The 17,463-nt window shown below is 40.2% G+C and overlaps 1 protein-coding gene across 3 annotated transcripts in view; it reads right to left on the bottom strand.

The window, feature by feature from the left end:
• The window catches only part of LOC111223613 (disintegrin and metalloproteinase domain-containing protein 19-like), a 269,806-nt gene extending 258,029 nt beyond the window's left edge, over positions 1–11,777 (bottom strand). For all 3 annotated transcript variants that reach the window (XM_022747830.1, XM_022747833.1, XM_022747831.1), the window contains exon 1: positions 11,606–11,777. In XM_022747830.1, the coding sequence (XP_022603551.1) occupies positions 11,606–11,735 (130 nt within the window). In that variant the 5' untranslated portion in view covers positions 11,736–11,777. The remainder of the gene's footprint in view (positions 1–11,605) is intronic.
• Positions 11,778–17,463: the final 5,686 nt, after the last annotated feature.

Raw genomic sequence — 17,463 nt, 5'->3', positions numbered from 1 at the left:
AGTAGGCCAGTCTTAACACTCTGCTCATGACTGGGGTCGAAATATAGCAATATTTAATCATGAAACCTAATTCGTAGATATAGTATCATTAGCTGTATAGCCATAGTGTATAGCTATAACATATTCTCTCCCACCATTGGCAACTCATAACACTGCTCATTTCCTTATTATTTTCATCTTTATGATTATTACACCTTGCATTTACTCTGTAGATAGTAGTTTAGTTAAATAAACTCCTTTATTCACACCCAGTTGTTGTCCTGTTGTATTCTTTTGACGTAGAGACTGGAGATCCATTGAATCGAGAAGTCATGGCTTCCGATATGAGATTGATAAATTGGGCAATGAAGTAATTCATTGTTGTCCTCCTAGAGGACCATGACATTCTCCAGTTCCTCCAAGAAATGTTGGAGCTGGGCAAGTCTCCCTCAACTTTGAGGGGAATGGTGACAGCCATGAAGGCAGCTCATGTTGGTCCACTGAAACTTGCATGGAGTTGCTGTGACCTTATTGCTCAGTTTCATAAAAGTGCCCATAAGATTACTCCCTACCAAAAGAAGGCCAGCTGGCTTTCAAGCAACTGGAAACAGTTGGGCTGAAATGGCTTTCTCTCAAGTCGGCATTCTTGTTGGTGGTTACGTCAGCAAAGAGAATGGGAGAGCTTCATGCCCTTTTGATACATGAGGAATGCTACCACTTTTTGCCTGGTGACGCTTGGGTGGTGCTGTGCCCAAACCCTGCATTCCACCCTAAGATCTGTCCCACGTCGGTCTGTCTGTTGAGCTGCACCCTTTCTGTCCTCCTCAAGACGTTGTTGTGGGAGTGAGTGAGACATCACTGTTGTGCCCAGTCAGGGTCTTAACAGTGTATATTCGCCGGCCATGTGCCCACAAGACAACAGACCAGCCCTTTGTCTGCTACAAACCTAACTGCCTTGGGCAACCAGTCTCCAAGGGTCTCATTGGGTTGTGTATACAATCCAAGAGGTATATAAGGCAGCGGGAAGGCCAGCCCCAGTAGGCGTCTCATTCGAACTCTGTCATCTCAGGCTTCCACTGGAGCAGTGGGGTCTGCTTGGTTTCCTCACAGTGGGTCTTACAGAGTCCCCGTACATGTGGAATATGTAGGGGGGAGAGAGTCTTGACACGATGGTTCCAATCAAGGTTTACCAGAGGCCACGCATGCGTGGTGCTTATATAACCATGTGTTGCTAATCAGTGCGTGGCCACCACAGGTGATGTGTCTTAAAGAGTATCCACATCAGCTGTCCCCATGGGGGTCAGTCCCCGTACATATGGAATATGTAGGGTAGAGAGACTTAGGGCCTGATTTACTAAGATCCCAAATAAAGAGCGCTAAATTGCGTGCGCACACGGATAGATTGCGCGCGCTGCCTGTTTGGGCTTTGCGAGTGATTTACTTAGATTAACAGTGCAATTGACTACAGGCGCAAAAGTGATCGAGCCGGCCCTATTTAAATGAGGATTTTGTGCGAGTTAAGGGTGTTCACCGTGGCGAATGCAAATGAGCAGATCCAACTGGACCGGAATTGGAGGTGCTGGTACAATAGGCAAAGAAGCACATTTCTGAGTTATAGCAAAGGAATTTAACCGTTATTAGGAGGAACGCAATATGGGAGGCAATCTGTGACAAGGTTAATGCTGTGGGGAAAACCAAAAGAACACCGGATGAAATTAAGAAAAGGTGGCAAGACATTCGTAGAAGAACAAAGGAAAAAATCGCACAGAATAACAAATCGGCAAATAAAACAGGTGGAGGACCGGCGGAGGAGGACCCTCTGTCTCCCATTGAATAGCAGGTGCAGCTGACGTTCTGTGATGAGCAGATTACTGGGATAGAGGGAATATTTTTAATTCATTCAGGTACACCACATAAGACATGAACGTGCGTCATGAACGTTCTTTAGCTGTGCAATGGAAAAGCGTAATTGCCAAAAGGGTTTTTTTTGTTTGTGCGTACCAGCAGGGGCGCAGAAGTGTGTGCGTTTTCATTTGTTTTAAGTTTCAGGAAAAAATGATAGGAACTAGGCCGGACTAAATGTTTCCTATATCTAAAAGAAAGTGGGCTTTAGTACATAAAAATGTGAGTTTTAGCTTTTGTCAAAATAGCACAAACAAGAATCACTTGACATTATGATGCAACATTTATTATTTAAGGATTTTCTGAACTCTGAACGAATGACTTTTTTTGTTTTGCATCGCCGGATAACCGATATGTCTCGATTATTTTTTCTTCTGCCATTCCAAAAAGAGTGACACGAACAGAAAAGATGCGTTCTCTCCGTTGCCTGTCGTGCCTACGCCGCCTCCTTGCAACAATGACCGCAGCCATCTGTGCGCACGGCTGTGCCAGGTAGCCTAAGACTTGACTTTCAAACGTGCTAAATATAGACGCAAAAATAATCAGCGCAATTAGTTTGAGGTTTGGTAAATCTCATTGCGTGCGCAAAATGATTCTATTTGCATCTACTCCTCCCAATATTTTGCGCGTTCTGGCAGGCACGCCTATATTGCATATTCATGAAGGCAGAAGCGCAAAATGGATAGCGCGTGTTATTTTGCCCGACTGACAGACGCAATCCTCGGTGCGCCCGGTTGGTAGATCAGCATCAACATGTGTTTGCGCGTGCTGTCACGTTTGCGCACGTTTTTACGCACGCAAAGCTTTAGTAAATCAGGCCCTTAGTCTTTCCACTCAGAGAACCTGGGTTACATATAGAACCTTCTGTTTAGTTCGGATCTGTTTTCACAAGAGGAGCTTTTTATTCTTGTGATGATGCATTTACTCTATTTTGTTTTTAAAAAAGCTGTATCATGTGCTACATCCACTGCTAAAACATTTAGCGACATGTTTACTGGATGGAGCTATAAAACTGAATAGTTTTGATTTGCTCCTTTACAATATGTAATCATCTAAACAGAATCTGACACTTGCTCTCAGAGAGGAGGCAGCTTGGTTATCTGTTGTGTACGATAGGCTCTTTCCTCAGGGGTTACAGACCTCACATGTTGTCGCGAAGCTACATTACACTCCATCCTTGCAAAGAGACTGATGGAATTAGACTGGAACAGGAAGCTCTCAGAAGCAGAGCGCTCTCTGGTAGCCCCCTTTACCTGCACACCACAGACCCACAAAGATAACATTTGGAAAATGAATAATGATAACAAGAAGCCCATACAGCAAACCAGAGAGGACCTCGCAGTGTTTCTGTGGGTGCTATGATTAACAACCACGCATGCTTGTTAGGTTTTAAACTAAATATTCTTCAAGGGTGCAACCTCTCCGTCACACCAGCCCGCTGAAGAATGAGGTGGTGTGAAAAAGTTAGGTGGGCATTGTCTGGGAATGTGTCGCTAATGAAAGTTTGCGTCAAAACAGCCCCCCCCCCGCCCCCCCCTCCCCCCCCCCCCCCCCCCCCCCCCCCCCCCCCCCCCCCCCCCCCACACACACACACACTTTCAAGAGCTCTCAAATCATCCAATACAGATTCCTCTGGGCTCCGACAACAGGCCTTACATTGCAAAAGCATGTGGAGCCCTGGACGGGCTGGTAAATGGGCCATGCTGCAAGATATTTTGGAGGAAAGTGCTGAGCACAGAGTGACATGTCTGAAATCAGAATGTGTGAGGAAACTGACAAGGAGAGTGATCAGGAAGCATGAAGAGCATGTTGAGGTCATGAGGTCGCTCTGTTGATCAGCCACATAATGTCCCAGGTCATGAAATCAGGTTGTGATGTCAGGACTCCATTAACCTGATCTGAGTGTCTTGGAGTATACTGGATTTGCAGTGATATAAAATCCTTTCAGGTGCATCTGTTACAGACTGAGAGTGCCACTTAAAATGAACTTGAGTGAAACACATCTAAAAACTGCACCCACATATTTGTCTAACTGGGCCAAAACAAACACTCGAAGTAAATTAGAACTCCGTTCTGCTGGGGTAAAACATGCTGGGTTTACCTTGGAGCAAGAACCACAGCTGTAAAACATTTCAGAAGAATTTGTCAGTTGCTTAAATTTGTGGGCAGGTCACGAGTACGAGCACAAGCTTGACCAAAACACAATACGCACAAAGAAGCTGTGTGTTGACAAAAGAAGTGGAGCAGTGAGAATTTGTATGGGATCAGTTTCTGTGAGAGGGTCCTTGAGCTGCTTGATAGTATCATGAAGTTACAGATTTTAAAATGCATTAGATAAAGCCTTTGAGAGTGGAACAAAACTGAATTTTGATTTGTAAGAGTCCTTGAGTCGTTCCTCCTCTCAGCTCTCTGTGCAGACTCATGGTATAGAATGTCACTATTATTTGTTCCAAAGGGTAGCAATAAATAACACATTAAAATCTCTAAAGAATGCTCATGTGATTTAATACATCAGAAGTCTTGTTAGATAAATAAATGCATAATAATCATGAAATCATGTGTAGTATATTATCCACTTCATTTCTTTTTTCTTAAACATTCTAAATTGTTGTATGTTCTTCTTTTATGTAAGTTTTATTGATAAGTTAAGGAAGGGTGACAACTAAGGCTTTGTCAAAGGTTATTTTGAACTACTTAGTATAAGTCAAGTTTAAGGAAAGTGCATTAGGGGACAAATTTGCCTAACCATTTGTTTCCTGTTTCCTACAATATAAGGGATCCAGGATGTGGGGGTTTTGTGCTGACCTTAAAGGTCAAAAGACCAGAGACCAGATACCCGTATATTAGATTTGGTTTACCATTAGGGTGAAGACTTCTTCTCACTGGAAGAAGTGTACATTCCAAAGATGGGATAAGACAGATAAATAGAGGGGTTTGTGAGAAGGTAAAAGGGAGAGCTCACATTGGCAGAGATGCTCCAGGATTCGTGCATTTTTGACACTGTTTCTTTCTTGTAAATAAACTTCTTTTTGATTGCAAGTAAAGACGTGTCAGCGGTGATCACTTCTTCACATCAGCACCTCAAAATACCACACATGATTATTCTTCAGACTATGATCGTATATAAATATATAATCTTTGCATGTTTATAAATCAGTGGGGTCAATATTTTGGCAATTGATAAGCAACAGGAACTTGCAACAGACATCACTCAGCACTCACTTTTTTGCACTTGTGCTACAAGCTGAAAAATTTAGAAGTGCGTAAAGAACTTTGGGGGCGCAATGAAAATGTATCAAATTAAGTGTTTTCCCACATTAAACAGAAATGAGGAAACATTAACTAGCTTTTTCTTTGGAAAAAAAAAAGTACACTAGGTTTTTAATTATTTCTTTCTGTATTTATTTAGTAAATATGTAATTATGACAGTCGTCACAGTGTTGATAATGAACACATACTTAGGTCATGGTTCAGAAATGTAGTCTCTAAGCTTAAACTACTACTTTTTTTTTTAACGACCTGAAAGCAATGCTCAGCACTGTCTAACATGAGAAGCTGCAGCTGAATGTTTGCTATACTGCTTTGCTACTGCTCATGAACCTGTGTATCTTTACAAACTGTGTGTCTGAGGACAGAGTCAGTCATTGCTGCACACAATGAATATTTCACTGGCTAATGCAGCAGGATACTGCTTTTATAGACGGATCATCTTTCCCACCCTCAGCCCAGCCAGTAGTCCACAGCACGACTGACGACTGGATCACCTGATTTCAACAGACAACACTGGTTCAGCACAGTGACCACATCATCACTGTTGTTTTATCAACCTGAGGCTGCCTGGGCTGAATTTTGTAATACTTTTTAGTCACACATGCTGCTCCTAAATACATTACTCTATTTTTAGGGTTAAAATGCTCACACAGTAGAGCCCTGGCAGATAAACACCAAAGATACAGTATGTTTGTGGTAGGTAATTTAAATTGTTTAAATATTTATCTTAGTCACAATTCTGAAAGAAGCCTAGCTTAAACATTCGCTCATATGTTTCTAATACATGGCCCAGACATGCCCATCAGAAAGTCCGGGGGGTCTCTGGAATCACGTAGCTCCTAGAGCACCTCCTCTTTTTGCATATGGGATGGAAATAAAGCAACATTGGTTCAGCACGTCGATCAAAGATCCATAGGTGTAATGCAGGAAGCCCTCCACAATAAGGATGTGAGTCTCCTCCCTTATGCTCAGACTTTGGAACGATCTCTGTATTCAGGGTGCTATTAACACCATGCGACTTCTCAAACTTCACCCGGTTCTCCAACCAGAAGGTGCTCATCAAAGCATACATATCCAGAGCAGTAATGACATCATACAGCTTAAAGCCAGCTAGCCTAATCAGAAGCTTAAACTGTTTATTTATGTGTTCTGTTATTTTCACTCTGACAGTTTATTCTCAGGCTGACAAATGAACTGTTAATGGCAGATGCATGATGTGTAGTTGATGACTGTGGTTCTGCTGACTGCTGCACATTATCCCCCCAGTTTTAAGGGCACTAAATCACCTCTTTCCTGACACCTGTATTTCTTTTTTAAGAGGATTTTTTGAGGGGCAGTTGGAAGAGAGAAACAGCAAATTATCACTGTTCTATTCAGAACATGATCTGCAGCCAATTAACTATTGCATTACTGACTGCAGAGGATAACACTGATGCAAACTGATGGAGAGACAAAAAATAAATAAAACAGTATGTTAAAACAATAATGGAGGAGGGGGAGGAGGAGGAGGAGGAGGAACAACCTTGTGTTTCCTTGAATATAAAGTTGTGTAAATTGCATTGTAGGCTAAATTGTAAACACATTTCCTGGTTTTAAAACTGGACTGGATTTATTTTCACTAGCAAATGTAAAATGACTTGAAAACATTCACTTTCTCACACAAATACTGTTCATTCATCAGTTATTTGCATCTTCTACTACTTATTTTTTGATTACTAAGATCATGTTCAATTACAAGTTGGGCTTTTAATGTAAAACACTGGAACAGGAAGTGCTGAGCATCACTGACTTATTTTTTCTTGTCTTGATTTTATCCAATGGCGTTTAGTTGACTATTGCTGTCTGTACATTTACTACATGCTACAATTTACAGTTCTTAAATTACAGTGCGCAATAGTCCAGTTCACTGTGAACTGTTTTAGTCAGTCATGTACAGTGAACTATATTACAGTGAAGTATGATATACATTCATTCTCAGTGAACTATATTACAGTGAACTATGATATACAGTCATGTAGAGTGAACTATGATATACAGTAAGGCTGGGCAATTAATCGAATTTTACTTTCGATTGTGATTTTGGCCTCCAACAATTATAAAAACAAGATAATCAAGAGAAACGATTATTGTGCCACATTCTGTTTCACAACAAATTTCATCCATGCTACAAAAACCATCCGTTATCGGTTCCCCTTCTTGGTACTGAAGGAATTAGGAAAATACCTGACCATTATCCAGCTGATTGTTCTCGATGTGTTTTTAAATTCAATCTGAAATGGACAGAGTATCATCTTAACTGTCGCATCTTAACATCACTTTTTGTTTTGGAATCAGTTTTTTTTCCTGTTTTCTTTTCAAAGTCAATGAGAAATCATGTTGAATAATCGTGATCACAATATTGATCAAAATAATCGTGATTATGATTTTTGCCATAATGAAGCAGCCCTAATATACAGTCATGTACAGTGAACTATGATGTACAGTCATGTACAGTAAAACTGTATTACAGTGAACTACGATATACAGTCATGTACAGTGAACTACATTACAGTGAACTATGATATACAGTCATTCACAGTGAATTGTGAAGGGTCAAGGGGGGTCGATTTACTCACTGGTCTAAAATGGTGTCGAGGCCTGGTGTAAACAGCAACTAGCTCTCTGAGTCACTGTCCTCACTGTCAGACGAGGCAACTGTGTAGTTCAGAACCTAGTCTGCAGTGAACCAGGTCTTTGCTTGAGTCACTGGCATTTCAAAGTTATTTATTGGGGATATTCTTACACTACAACTCCTGTGTATATGCGTTTTTTCTGCTGTTGTTTGTATTTCACACATGCTTTGACAATTCTGAACTGAATATTTAGCAAACTGCATTACATTTTGTTTTGTAGGCCAGAGGAGGACAGCAGCTCAGACTGATGCAGAGCCATCTCCAGGAAAGAGACGTCGCTCCTCCTCTGCTGCAACCAGCACTGCTGCAACCAGCACTGCCGCCACATCTACACCTGCTATGGATGCTGTGATCACCCCACCCACCACTGGACGGTCTTGTGCTGCCAGAGTTGTTCGAGGTAGAGCCAGATGCAGAAGAGGAAGAGGTCTCAGCCCTCATCCTCAAGACACACCGCACCCCCTGCTCCCCAGCAGCAACAATCTGCACTATTTCATTGAGGGATGGAATGTGGAAAAAAGTGATGCTGGCACAGCAGATAGGAGAAAGTGTGTCCTCTGCCACAGGAAAACACCCATGGGAACTTAGAGCTGTGATGTGCCCCTGTGTTTTGTTGTAACAGGGACTGTTTCAATGCCTGGCACACACAGAAAGGGCTATAAAGAACCCTGCCCCTGAAATGTTATTTTGTAGATAGTTATTTATATATTTGTTCATTTATGTGCACTTTCTATATTTTTGGTATTTTTGTATATAGTTAAAACGAGTGCAATTACTGTTTTGGGACCATTTGTGAATAAAAATTCCTTTTTTTGAATTGAGTTGAATATATTCATTTTTGTTTCATGCATAGAGTTTTGTTTGGTCACATGACAACAGCTGCTCCAGGCGAGGAGAAAAATGACTAGTTGGCAAATGGCATGTTTGAACTGATGTAGTTTAGGTTGGGATTTAGTCCAATAATAAAATGTACAGAAACTACAAGATGTCACCTTTCAAATGATGTCTCATATATGCATTTTGACCTTACAGTTCTTCTGTTATAAGCTTTGGCATTTGGGTGTGCCAAATAGGCGAGAATTACATTAAAAGGAGTGGGTGCTAAGAGGTTAAGGTGACAGGTAAACATGCAGGTAGGGGTGGGCGATATATCGAATATACTCCATGTATCACGGCTTGTTCCATGTGGGATGTATAAAATGACAATAGGGGCGCCTTGGTGGCTCACCTGGTAGAGTGTGTACCACACTGCCTTAGTCCCAACCGCAGTGGCCACGGGTTCAAATCCGACTCATGGCCCTTTGCTGCATGTCATTCCCTCTCTCTTTCCCTGACTTACCTGTCTGTCTATCACTTCACTATCCAAATAAAGGCAAAAATGTAAAAAAAAAAAGATAAATAAAATTACAATTTTACAAACATTGAGTTTGAATTGTCACATAATTGGTTTAATATGCCGGCATGAAGTTCTCTTTGGTGTTTCACTCGTCCCGCTTTCTCCCTCTCACAGACACACTTCCGCCCATCCAGAAATCCATGTGTAACGTAGACGAGGAGGTGTGTGTCTTTGTATGCTGCATGGACAGCTGTGGTTGCTACAGACGTGTAGATGTTTTCATTTACACTCTGCCCAGAGTCTGCTTAGAGTATGCATTTCATACGTGCAGTAGATCATCATCTATGTATTTCACGCATGCACACTACTAATCACTCATGCACTTACGATTGCAGAAAGTATGATACTGACTTTGGACACTAAATTTGGGGAGGGGCCAAGCTTCTGAGGCTTCATCCACACTAATAAGTTTCAGTTTGAAAATACATCTCTTTTCCTACATTTCCTTCTGACATCCACACTACTCTAGAGTTTTCAAGAACCAAAAACTTAGACTTTTGGAAACAGAGACTTTTAGAAACTGTGACGTAAACATCCATGGTTGCTTTCTGAATGGGTCTCACCAGCCCCTACTACAAGTGGTGAAAGCAATATGGATAATGAAATACAAGCGTTACTGACCTTGCTGTCTTTGCTAGCAGCTGTTGTTCAGTTATATTCTGCATTTTAATGCAACGACTGTCTTTGCTGTTCCTCATTCACAGTATTTGTTGCAAATAATAAACTGTAGAGTTGACTCAACTGCTTCTTGTGTACACCAGCTCGTGCATGCCCAGAGTACATGAATGGTCATGTATGTGTTTTTAGGTGTGATAGTCTGGACAGAGATCATTATATTCTGAAAACACTGTTTTGAAATGAAAATGTAGTACTTTGGATGTAGCCTGAAAGAGCACTAAAGGGAGGGGTGTATTTGTTTTGCTGTTGAGTTCAAATATGAACAGTCTTTCTTCCAGAACCGCTCATTCCAGCATTAAACACTTAACATACTAAACTCCACAAAGGGGGGACTCACTGCAGAGCTGCTCTGTTGGCTTTCATCACATAACTGGATGTTTTAATGTAAACTACATGTGTGTACTCTCACTGAACACTCAACAGTGTGATGAAAGCTGTACAGAAGTCTCTCACACACACACACACACACACACACACACACACACACAGACAGTTAACTATATCAACTTGAAGCATAGTTTTTGAATAGGGGTTATTGTTTGGTTCTTAATTTGCCCTGGAGTATCTGAGCCCACATGACTGGACAGGCTGATGCATCTTCATACCACTGCTTGACCTTTCTCAGAGTGACTGAGAGGGAAGATGCTGAATTTATTCAATTGAAGTTTCAGAGTTCATTTCATATACTGACTGCTGCCAGGGCTCCAAGCCAAGACAGCCCCCCACCACCACCACCACCACTACCCCCGCCCCCGAGACCAAAGAATGAAATTCAGTCTGGGATTTACATTATTGTGGTTTCACCCAAAAAAAGTCAATAAAAACACACATTGTGACATTATTGGCTGAAATGTGGGCCACTCCACTGTACTGTACATTCCAGCATGTCTCTGAAGTCTGCCTTTTATGGAAAACACACAAAGAGAACAGGGCTGACACTGTAGTTTGCTTGGGAAACTCTATTTGTAACATTTATACTACATACAATTAGTCAGATTTGTCAAACTGTAAAAACTTCTATTTTAAAAGAAAAGACGTGGTCATCAGAAAGTCAGAAAGCTACATACATGCCTCCAATCAAGAGACGCTCAACCAAAACACGTTTAAAAAATCTTACAATTTACTGCTGCCTTACATACAAAGAAATGAAACAAAATGGATAAAACGTAACTCTTTGTTTTCAGAAAAACTAACATCTTCCGTTAATTTCGGCATAAAAAATACAACTCAGTAATGTCAACTTTCTGAAGCGTTTCACTTTATTTCCCCCTCAAACCAGCCACCTATAAATCTGAGGAGGGTGCAGATAGGAAATGACCACACATGGTTATGACTGTAGAGGTTTACCAGTGTTACTTAGTAGTTGTGTGTTCATTTTTGGACGCAGCCAAGGATGAAACCAGACGACTCAACAAATGTCTTCTGGGTCATATTTGCCTCTCGTCTATGACTGGTAAACACCGCGGAATTAAATTACCAGATTTTTAAATGGAATTTGGTTCACGTACCCCACCTCTTCATTTAACGGCTCAGTCAATGACTCTGAGAAAAGTTTGATGCTATCACATCCAAATATTTCCCGCTTCACCTAAAACCCGACAGACTGAATGACACTCTTGAAACCCTTCGTACCAGATTATCTACTGAGCTTCAGTGTTTCTACACGCAACTGGTAGATACTAAGAAGTTGGACAGTATGTCTCTTTACCTTCCTCTCCGGTGTGTCCGCTGGCTCTTTCCAAAGTCCCGTTCAGCAACAGAAAAGACAGAAAAAGGAGCAAACGTCCACATTTTGCCGGTGATATTTGGCCATTTTTCTGCCTGTGTTTACTGTACATCCCTGTGACCCTCGGTACCACCGACCGTCCTCCTTTTCCTCGCCGTTGTTCAACTCTGCCTCCCTCTCTGCCTCCCCCGAGCGTCAAACAAGACAGAGTAGAATGCAGCACTTCCTGTCTGTACCATCAACATAGAGGTACGACGAAAGTATCCAAACCACGATTGAAAGCGAACACTGGCCATTTTAGCAATTAGGGGGTAAAATAAGGTATTTTCTTCATTTAGAATTATAATTTGAAAACAACAATTAGCTAAGACTGTGGCAATTATCAGGTAACATAATTACAAGAGATGTGTTATTTATCTCATAATAATTCTCTTTAATATTACAGCCTATAAAATTTCAGCATTAGCATTTTCTTTATTTGGTTTATTATCCTGAATTTCCAAGGATTGATAAAGTGTCTATCTATCTATCTATCTATCTATCTATCTATCTATCTATCTATCTATCTATCTATCTATCTATCTATCTAAGATTTCCCTAATGAATGTAAAGCAGTAGCAAACTCTCGGAGTGCAGCTATCACAACTTCATAGCTTCAAAAGTCAATACTTTTCAAGAAATAAAGAAAAACTTGAACTGAGTTTCAGTTCAGGAAAGAAAAACTATAGGAAAAGAGTTATAGTTCACTCAGCTTTGTTTTATTCATGCACAAAGTCAACAAGAGGTTAACAGTCAGCAGTTAACTCCACCAAAGACACTACAGGGCAATTAAATACTGTCAACTATAATATTAAATGTTTTATTGTCTGCTTACATACTAATGTTTCCTTTACAGCATAAAGATTTCCCTGGGCATTTTGAAAAATTGTGTACTTGACAATTTAGGCTTTTATTTTGAAGTCAAAATCAACTCTCATCCGGTCATTTTCTAACTGCGTTTAGCTTGACACCGTTTGGCACGCCACAAAACCAGTCCTGGATTTGGCTGATGATGCTTCACGATTTTTTGTAAAACTCTTTGATTTGAATCCACAGAAAGACTTTCCTAAAAGTCACGTTCGTTTTAGTCACAAAAATGTGTCAAAATATGTTGGTTTCATGTTTCAGCATTGAAAAAAAAATCATAAATTGTATGAGGAGCTGATGATCAATCATACAAAAAATAAATACATAAATAAAAAATGTTGCTGTGATTCCAATTAAACAAATCTTTGCATGCCGAAAAGGCTGTCATCAAACCTCCACTGGAAGGTGTTTTGTCTGGTTTAAAGGGGGGAGATAGTACAATGATGATGGTACGGTGCCTCCCTTTGCTCTAATGTGTATAAATTATTGCTTATCAGTTTGCATAAAGTCAGGAAAATGAGACAGGATGAATTATGCATCGCAGTTCCCTGCGATGCATAATTCCATCTCCATGTTCAATTTGGTCGCCATTTACTCACATCCAAAGATCCCATTATATATTTAGATTATAGGACACACGGAACTTCACTGAAACAGAACAGCTCAGTGTAAAAGGCAAAGGCATTTCTCATGTTTAAAATCACTCATTTATAGTCCCCAGAGTCCCAAATATAAATTAATTTTATTCCTGCACAAACAAATAAACATTTTTTTGTACAAAGTAACAAACAAAATAAAGTGTAAATTTACATTTATTGTTCAAAAGAAGAGTTAACCCTGTGTAACAGTAATTTCTATAGCCTTTCATTGAGTATTTTATTGGTTTTCTTATTTCCTGTTTTGTGATTAGACGGGCTTTTATTTTTGAAAACTACCCGCTGTTATTTACGTACTTCCTGTGGTGCGCAGAGAAAGACGGTAACTTAACTACAAAGGTAGAAACAGTGAAAACCATAAATAAAGAGAAACATGGTTAAATTAGAGCACAAACAGTAAAATATGAATGTTTAGCACCCCCTGAAGAGGCGCAAGGTTAGTATTTGTCAGAATACTGTTATGTCAAGTTGTGGTTTGTGCTTTTAAAGTAGTTTTTGAACTTAAAATAACTTTTCTTTCGCTTTGATTTATATTCATGTTAGCTTAATGTGAGCTAGTGTCAGGCCATAGTAATCCAATGAAACTATGGTAAAATAACTCATGTATTTTTTTTTTTATGTTTTTTACTCAGCTCTTACGTTGATTTTGGAATTGTTTCAGTAAATCTGAAATCTGTCAGACTCAAACTTGGACAGGACCCAAATGCACGACTCAAAAAGATCAACAAAATGATATTTATTGGCAAAGTACAAAAGAAAATCACTCTGAGAGGAACCAATGACAAACGCCAGTGAACCAAAAATCACTCTTATGAGGAAACAGCAAAGTAACAAACTAGAGGAGGCAAAAAGAAAAACAATCTGAGAGGAACAAATGACAACCGCCAGAGAACCAAAAATCCCTCTTATGAGGAAAAATCTAAACAAAGTAACAAGGAACAAGACCTGAATCAACAATGACATGGAGCGTGGGGCCGGGAGGTTCATGGAAACAGAACAAGACGAACTGGCACAGAACAAAGGGAAACGCAGACAGATATACGCAAGGTAATTGGGAACAGGTGGAAACAATCAGGGCGGGGAAGACAATCAGACCAACAGGAGACACCAGGATGAAGGGCAAGTTATCTGAAACGAGAGGAGAGTCAAATGTCAAAATAAAACAGGAAGTGACGAGACAACATAGACACAAGACAGAAAACTAAACACAACCAGACACAGATCATGACAAAATCATCAGTCAAGTGTCGGACCATCTTTCGGAGGGATTGCTACATTATGACTTTGTAAAAGGTGATAACTTATGTGAATAATTTGACATTTTTCAAACAAGATTATGAGCTTGTAACAGTCGAAATTGTGAAATGTGCCTTTAAGACATGCTGTTATCTAAATACAAGGAGGTGCTGCATCATTAGCCCACACTTTGTTTTCCTTTTTAGTTGAGCAGTGCACCTTGATGGAAGAGGATGCCTATTATTGAGCTCCTTATTCTTTAAGCTCCACAACTCCAGAGTAATGTTTGGGGAACGTGTGGCTTCTGTTTTGTTCGTGTATGATAAGATAGAGCTGTCCAAATGGGCATGGTAAGTTTTTGCCTCCTCTCCTTTTCTCCACGCTCCCCAAACTGCCTCAACTCTAATACACAGACCCAAACTGTTGCAAGCTTCAGTTGTCGACGTCGTGAAGGAGTTTGTGTACTGTGATGACTACCTCTCTTTCTTTTGCATGCATTACCACCACAGTTAATTCAAACACTGAGCTTTACACCTGTAGCCACACTAAATATATAAACATTTTGTGCCACTCCAGTTTTAAAATCCTTCCTCCCAGTGTATGTATGTTTTTTATCGTTCTGCCCTCTCTGTCTCTCAGCTCTGTGCAAAAATCAAACAATCTGAACCGCTTCACTTCTCACTGGCTGTGTTACCCTCAGCTCTGCTCTATCTGGCCACGGACAAAATGCCATAGCCTGGTCTGGTGCAGAGAAGCTATCTGTGTCCTCCAGAGGACTTAGATCATGTGCTGGTGAGCTGCTTGTGTTACGCCCATGAAGTTGCGTACTCTTGGAGTGCCTGTGAGGACAAATAACAAAGGCACTGTGGGTGAGCTGGTCTTCAGTTGCTTTACTTAAAAACGTTAACTGCCAACTAAATCAATACATTAACCACAATAATCACAATAATCACAATTACTCTATTTCAAAAATGCAATGAAAAATTATTCACCAGATATTTACAATGTTAATTCTATATCATTTTACTATTTATAATTATATTATTATATATATATATTATTATAAACAATTATCGTATTCCCCTTTATATATTAAATCACAAAACAATCATATTTACAATGTATCTATAAGAAAATCTCCCTCTTCCTATTTCTGCAGCACCGCAGCCTGAGCGCTTGCTGGTTGCCTAGCAACGGTAAACTGCGCTGTGCTGTTAATCAGCTGCGGCTCGCAATGTAGCTGTTATATACCGTTAACTAACTGCCCAGTCAGAAAATAACAAATTAACAAAACTATTGGGACCTAATGACAAAATATACAAAATATAAACGACAAAACACTATAACATTAACTTTCACACACACACATCTATCACCGGAGGAGGGCAAACTCTCTCTCTCTCTCTCTCACTCGCTTCCGTTAGAAACACTAAGCTGACACCGAGTTACACATTTAACATATAAGCAAGATTATCGAAAGCGCATAACAACACACAAAACAGAAAGCACACAATATTTACAACATGTACGACCCTTTTTCACCTAATTTATCCACCTGTGAGGACAAATAACAAAGGCACTGTGGGTGAACTGGTCTTCAGTTGCTTTACTTAAAACGTTAACTGCCAACTGAAGATTGCAGCTTGCCCACAGCTTATATAGCCTCACAGGTGGTCTCGTACCTGGAATATGAATGTTTAAAATCTTAAGGGGGGGTGTCTGTAACAATATAAAACATATATACATATAAACAACACTCATTAATAAGTGGGCAATTAAATTAATAAATAACATTAAATAACTATCCTATTTGCCACACTTGCTCTGTAATGTGTGGACTTGCAGCACTCAGAGTGTGCTGACAGGCCAGGATGAAGCCCAAAGTCGTGCCTGTGTCATGCCCGCTCTCTTTGACTGTGGAATTATGGCGAGGATTTAGACTTAGCTGGCAGGACAGGCTGCGGAATGAGATGGATTTATTTCACCTCATCTGGAAAATGTCTCCTCTGCCGTTTGACCACTTCAGTGAATCTTTATCCTGCCGGTAGGAGAGTGGATGCTGCGCTCATTCTCTGAGCCACGGCACAAATGGCTTGTTTTTGTTGTTGTTGTTACTCGGCTCTGGGGGGATACTGTCACCGCTATTCACAATGAAAGGTCAAAATTTTAGACCCAGACACATTCACACTGCCCAGGGAGAGAAAACACTGTGCCAGCCAAAGGCATCAGAGAGAGGCCTGTAACGGCCACAAGTCTTTCAGAATATACTTCTACATGTGTTGATATTGTTTTTGTCCTGAAATACTGAATAAATTGCTTCACATTCAAAGTGTTTCAATGACGCTGCATGAAAGACAGACGTTAGGGAAGAGTTGGAGCTGAGATTGTTGCTAACCTTTGTTTTGATTGTTTCTCTCATAACTTATGAACCAGGCATTCAGGAGGTTTTTACAGGCAGCCGAGGTAACTTTATTGTCATTGTTAGCTTGGCATACAACGAAATTTGGAGCACAACTTCTAAATTGGTGCATATGAATAAAACAACACAATAATAACACACAGAATAATTCCAAATTAAAATAAATTGTATAAATAGAAGAAAATATGTACAAACATTAAGATGTCAAGGTGTCTTGGTATTGCACACTAATAAGTAGTATATAAATACAATATTGCGCATGAGTAGATGACAGTGTGGGAAGAATAATAGTTGGTTGATGATTATTGCATAGTGTTTAGTGTGTTATTGGCTTTGGAGTCTGTGCAGTACAAACTGAGGAAACAGCTACCTGAAGACACTTTACAATTTTCTTATAGCCTCTCCTGCTTTGTGGGCATCAATTATTATAATTTTCAGAGGCAGCTGCTTCGAGGAGCTCAGGGTTGCTGATTGTTGGGGGAAGGTTTAAGGAGTATTTGTAAAGCTTTGAAATTTGTGCCACTTCACCTTTCCTAACAATGATTGTGAACAAGCCACAGTGCTAACAAGCTTATTAAGGTCGGAGACCTTGGTAAGTCATCTAAGATCTCGCATCCCTTGAG

The sequence above is a fragment of the Seriola dumerili genome, unplaced genomic scaffold, assembly GCF_002260705.1.
Source record: "Seriola dumerili isolate Sdu_G_001 unplaced genomic scaffold, Sdu_1.0 BDQW01000111.1, whole genome shotgun sequence".
Lineage (NCBI taxonomy): Eukaryota > Metazoa > Chordata > Actinopteri > Carangiformes > Carangidae > Seriola > Seriola dumerili.
Note: the sequence above shows the minus strand (reverse complement) of the source record. Positions and strands in the feature narration are given on the sequence as shown.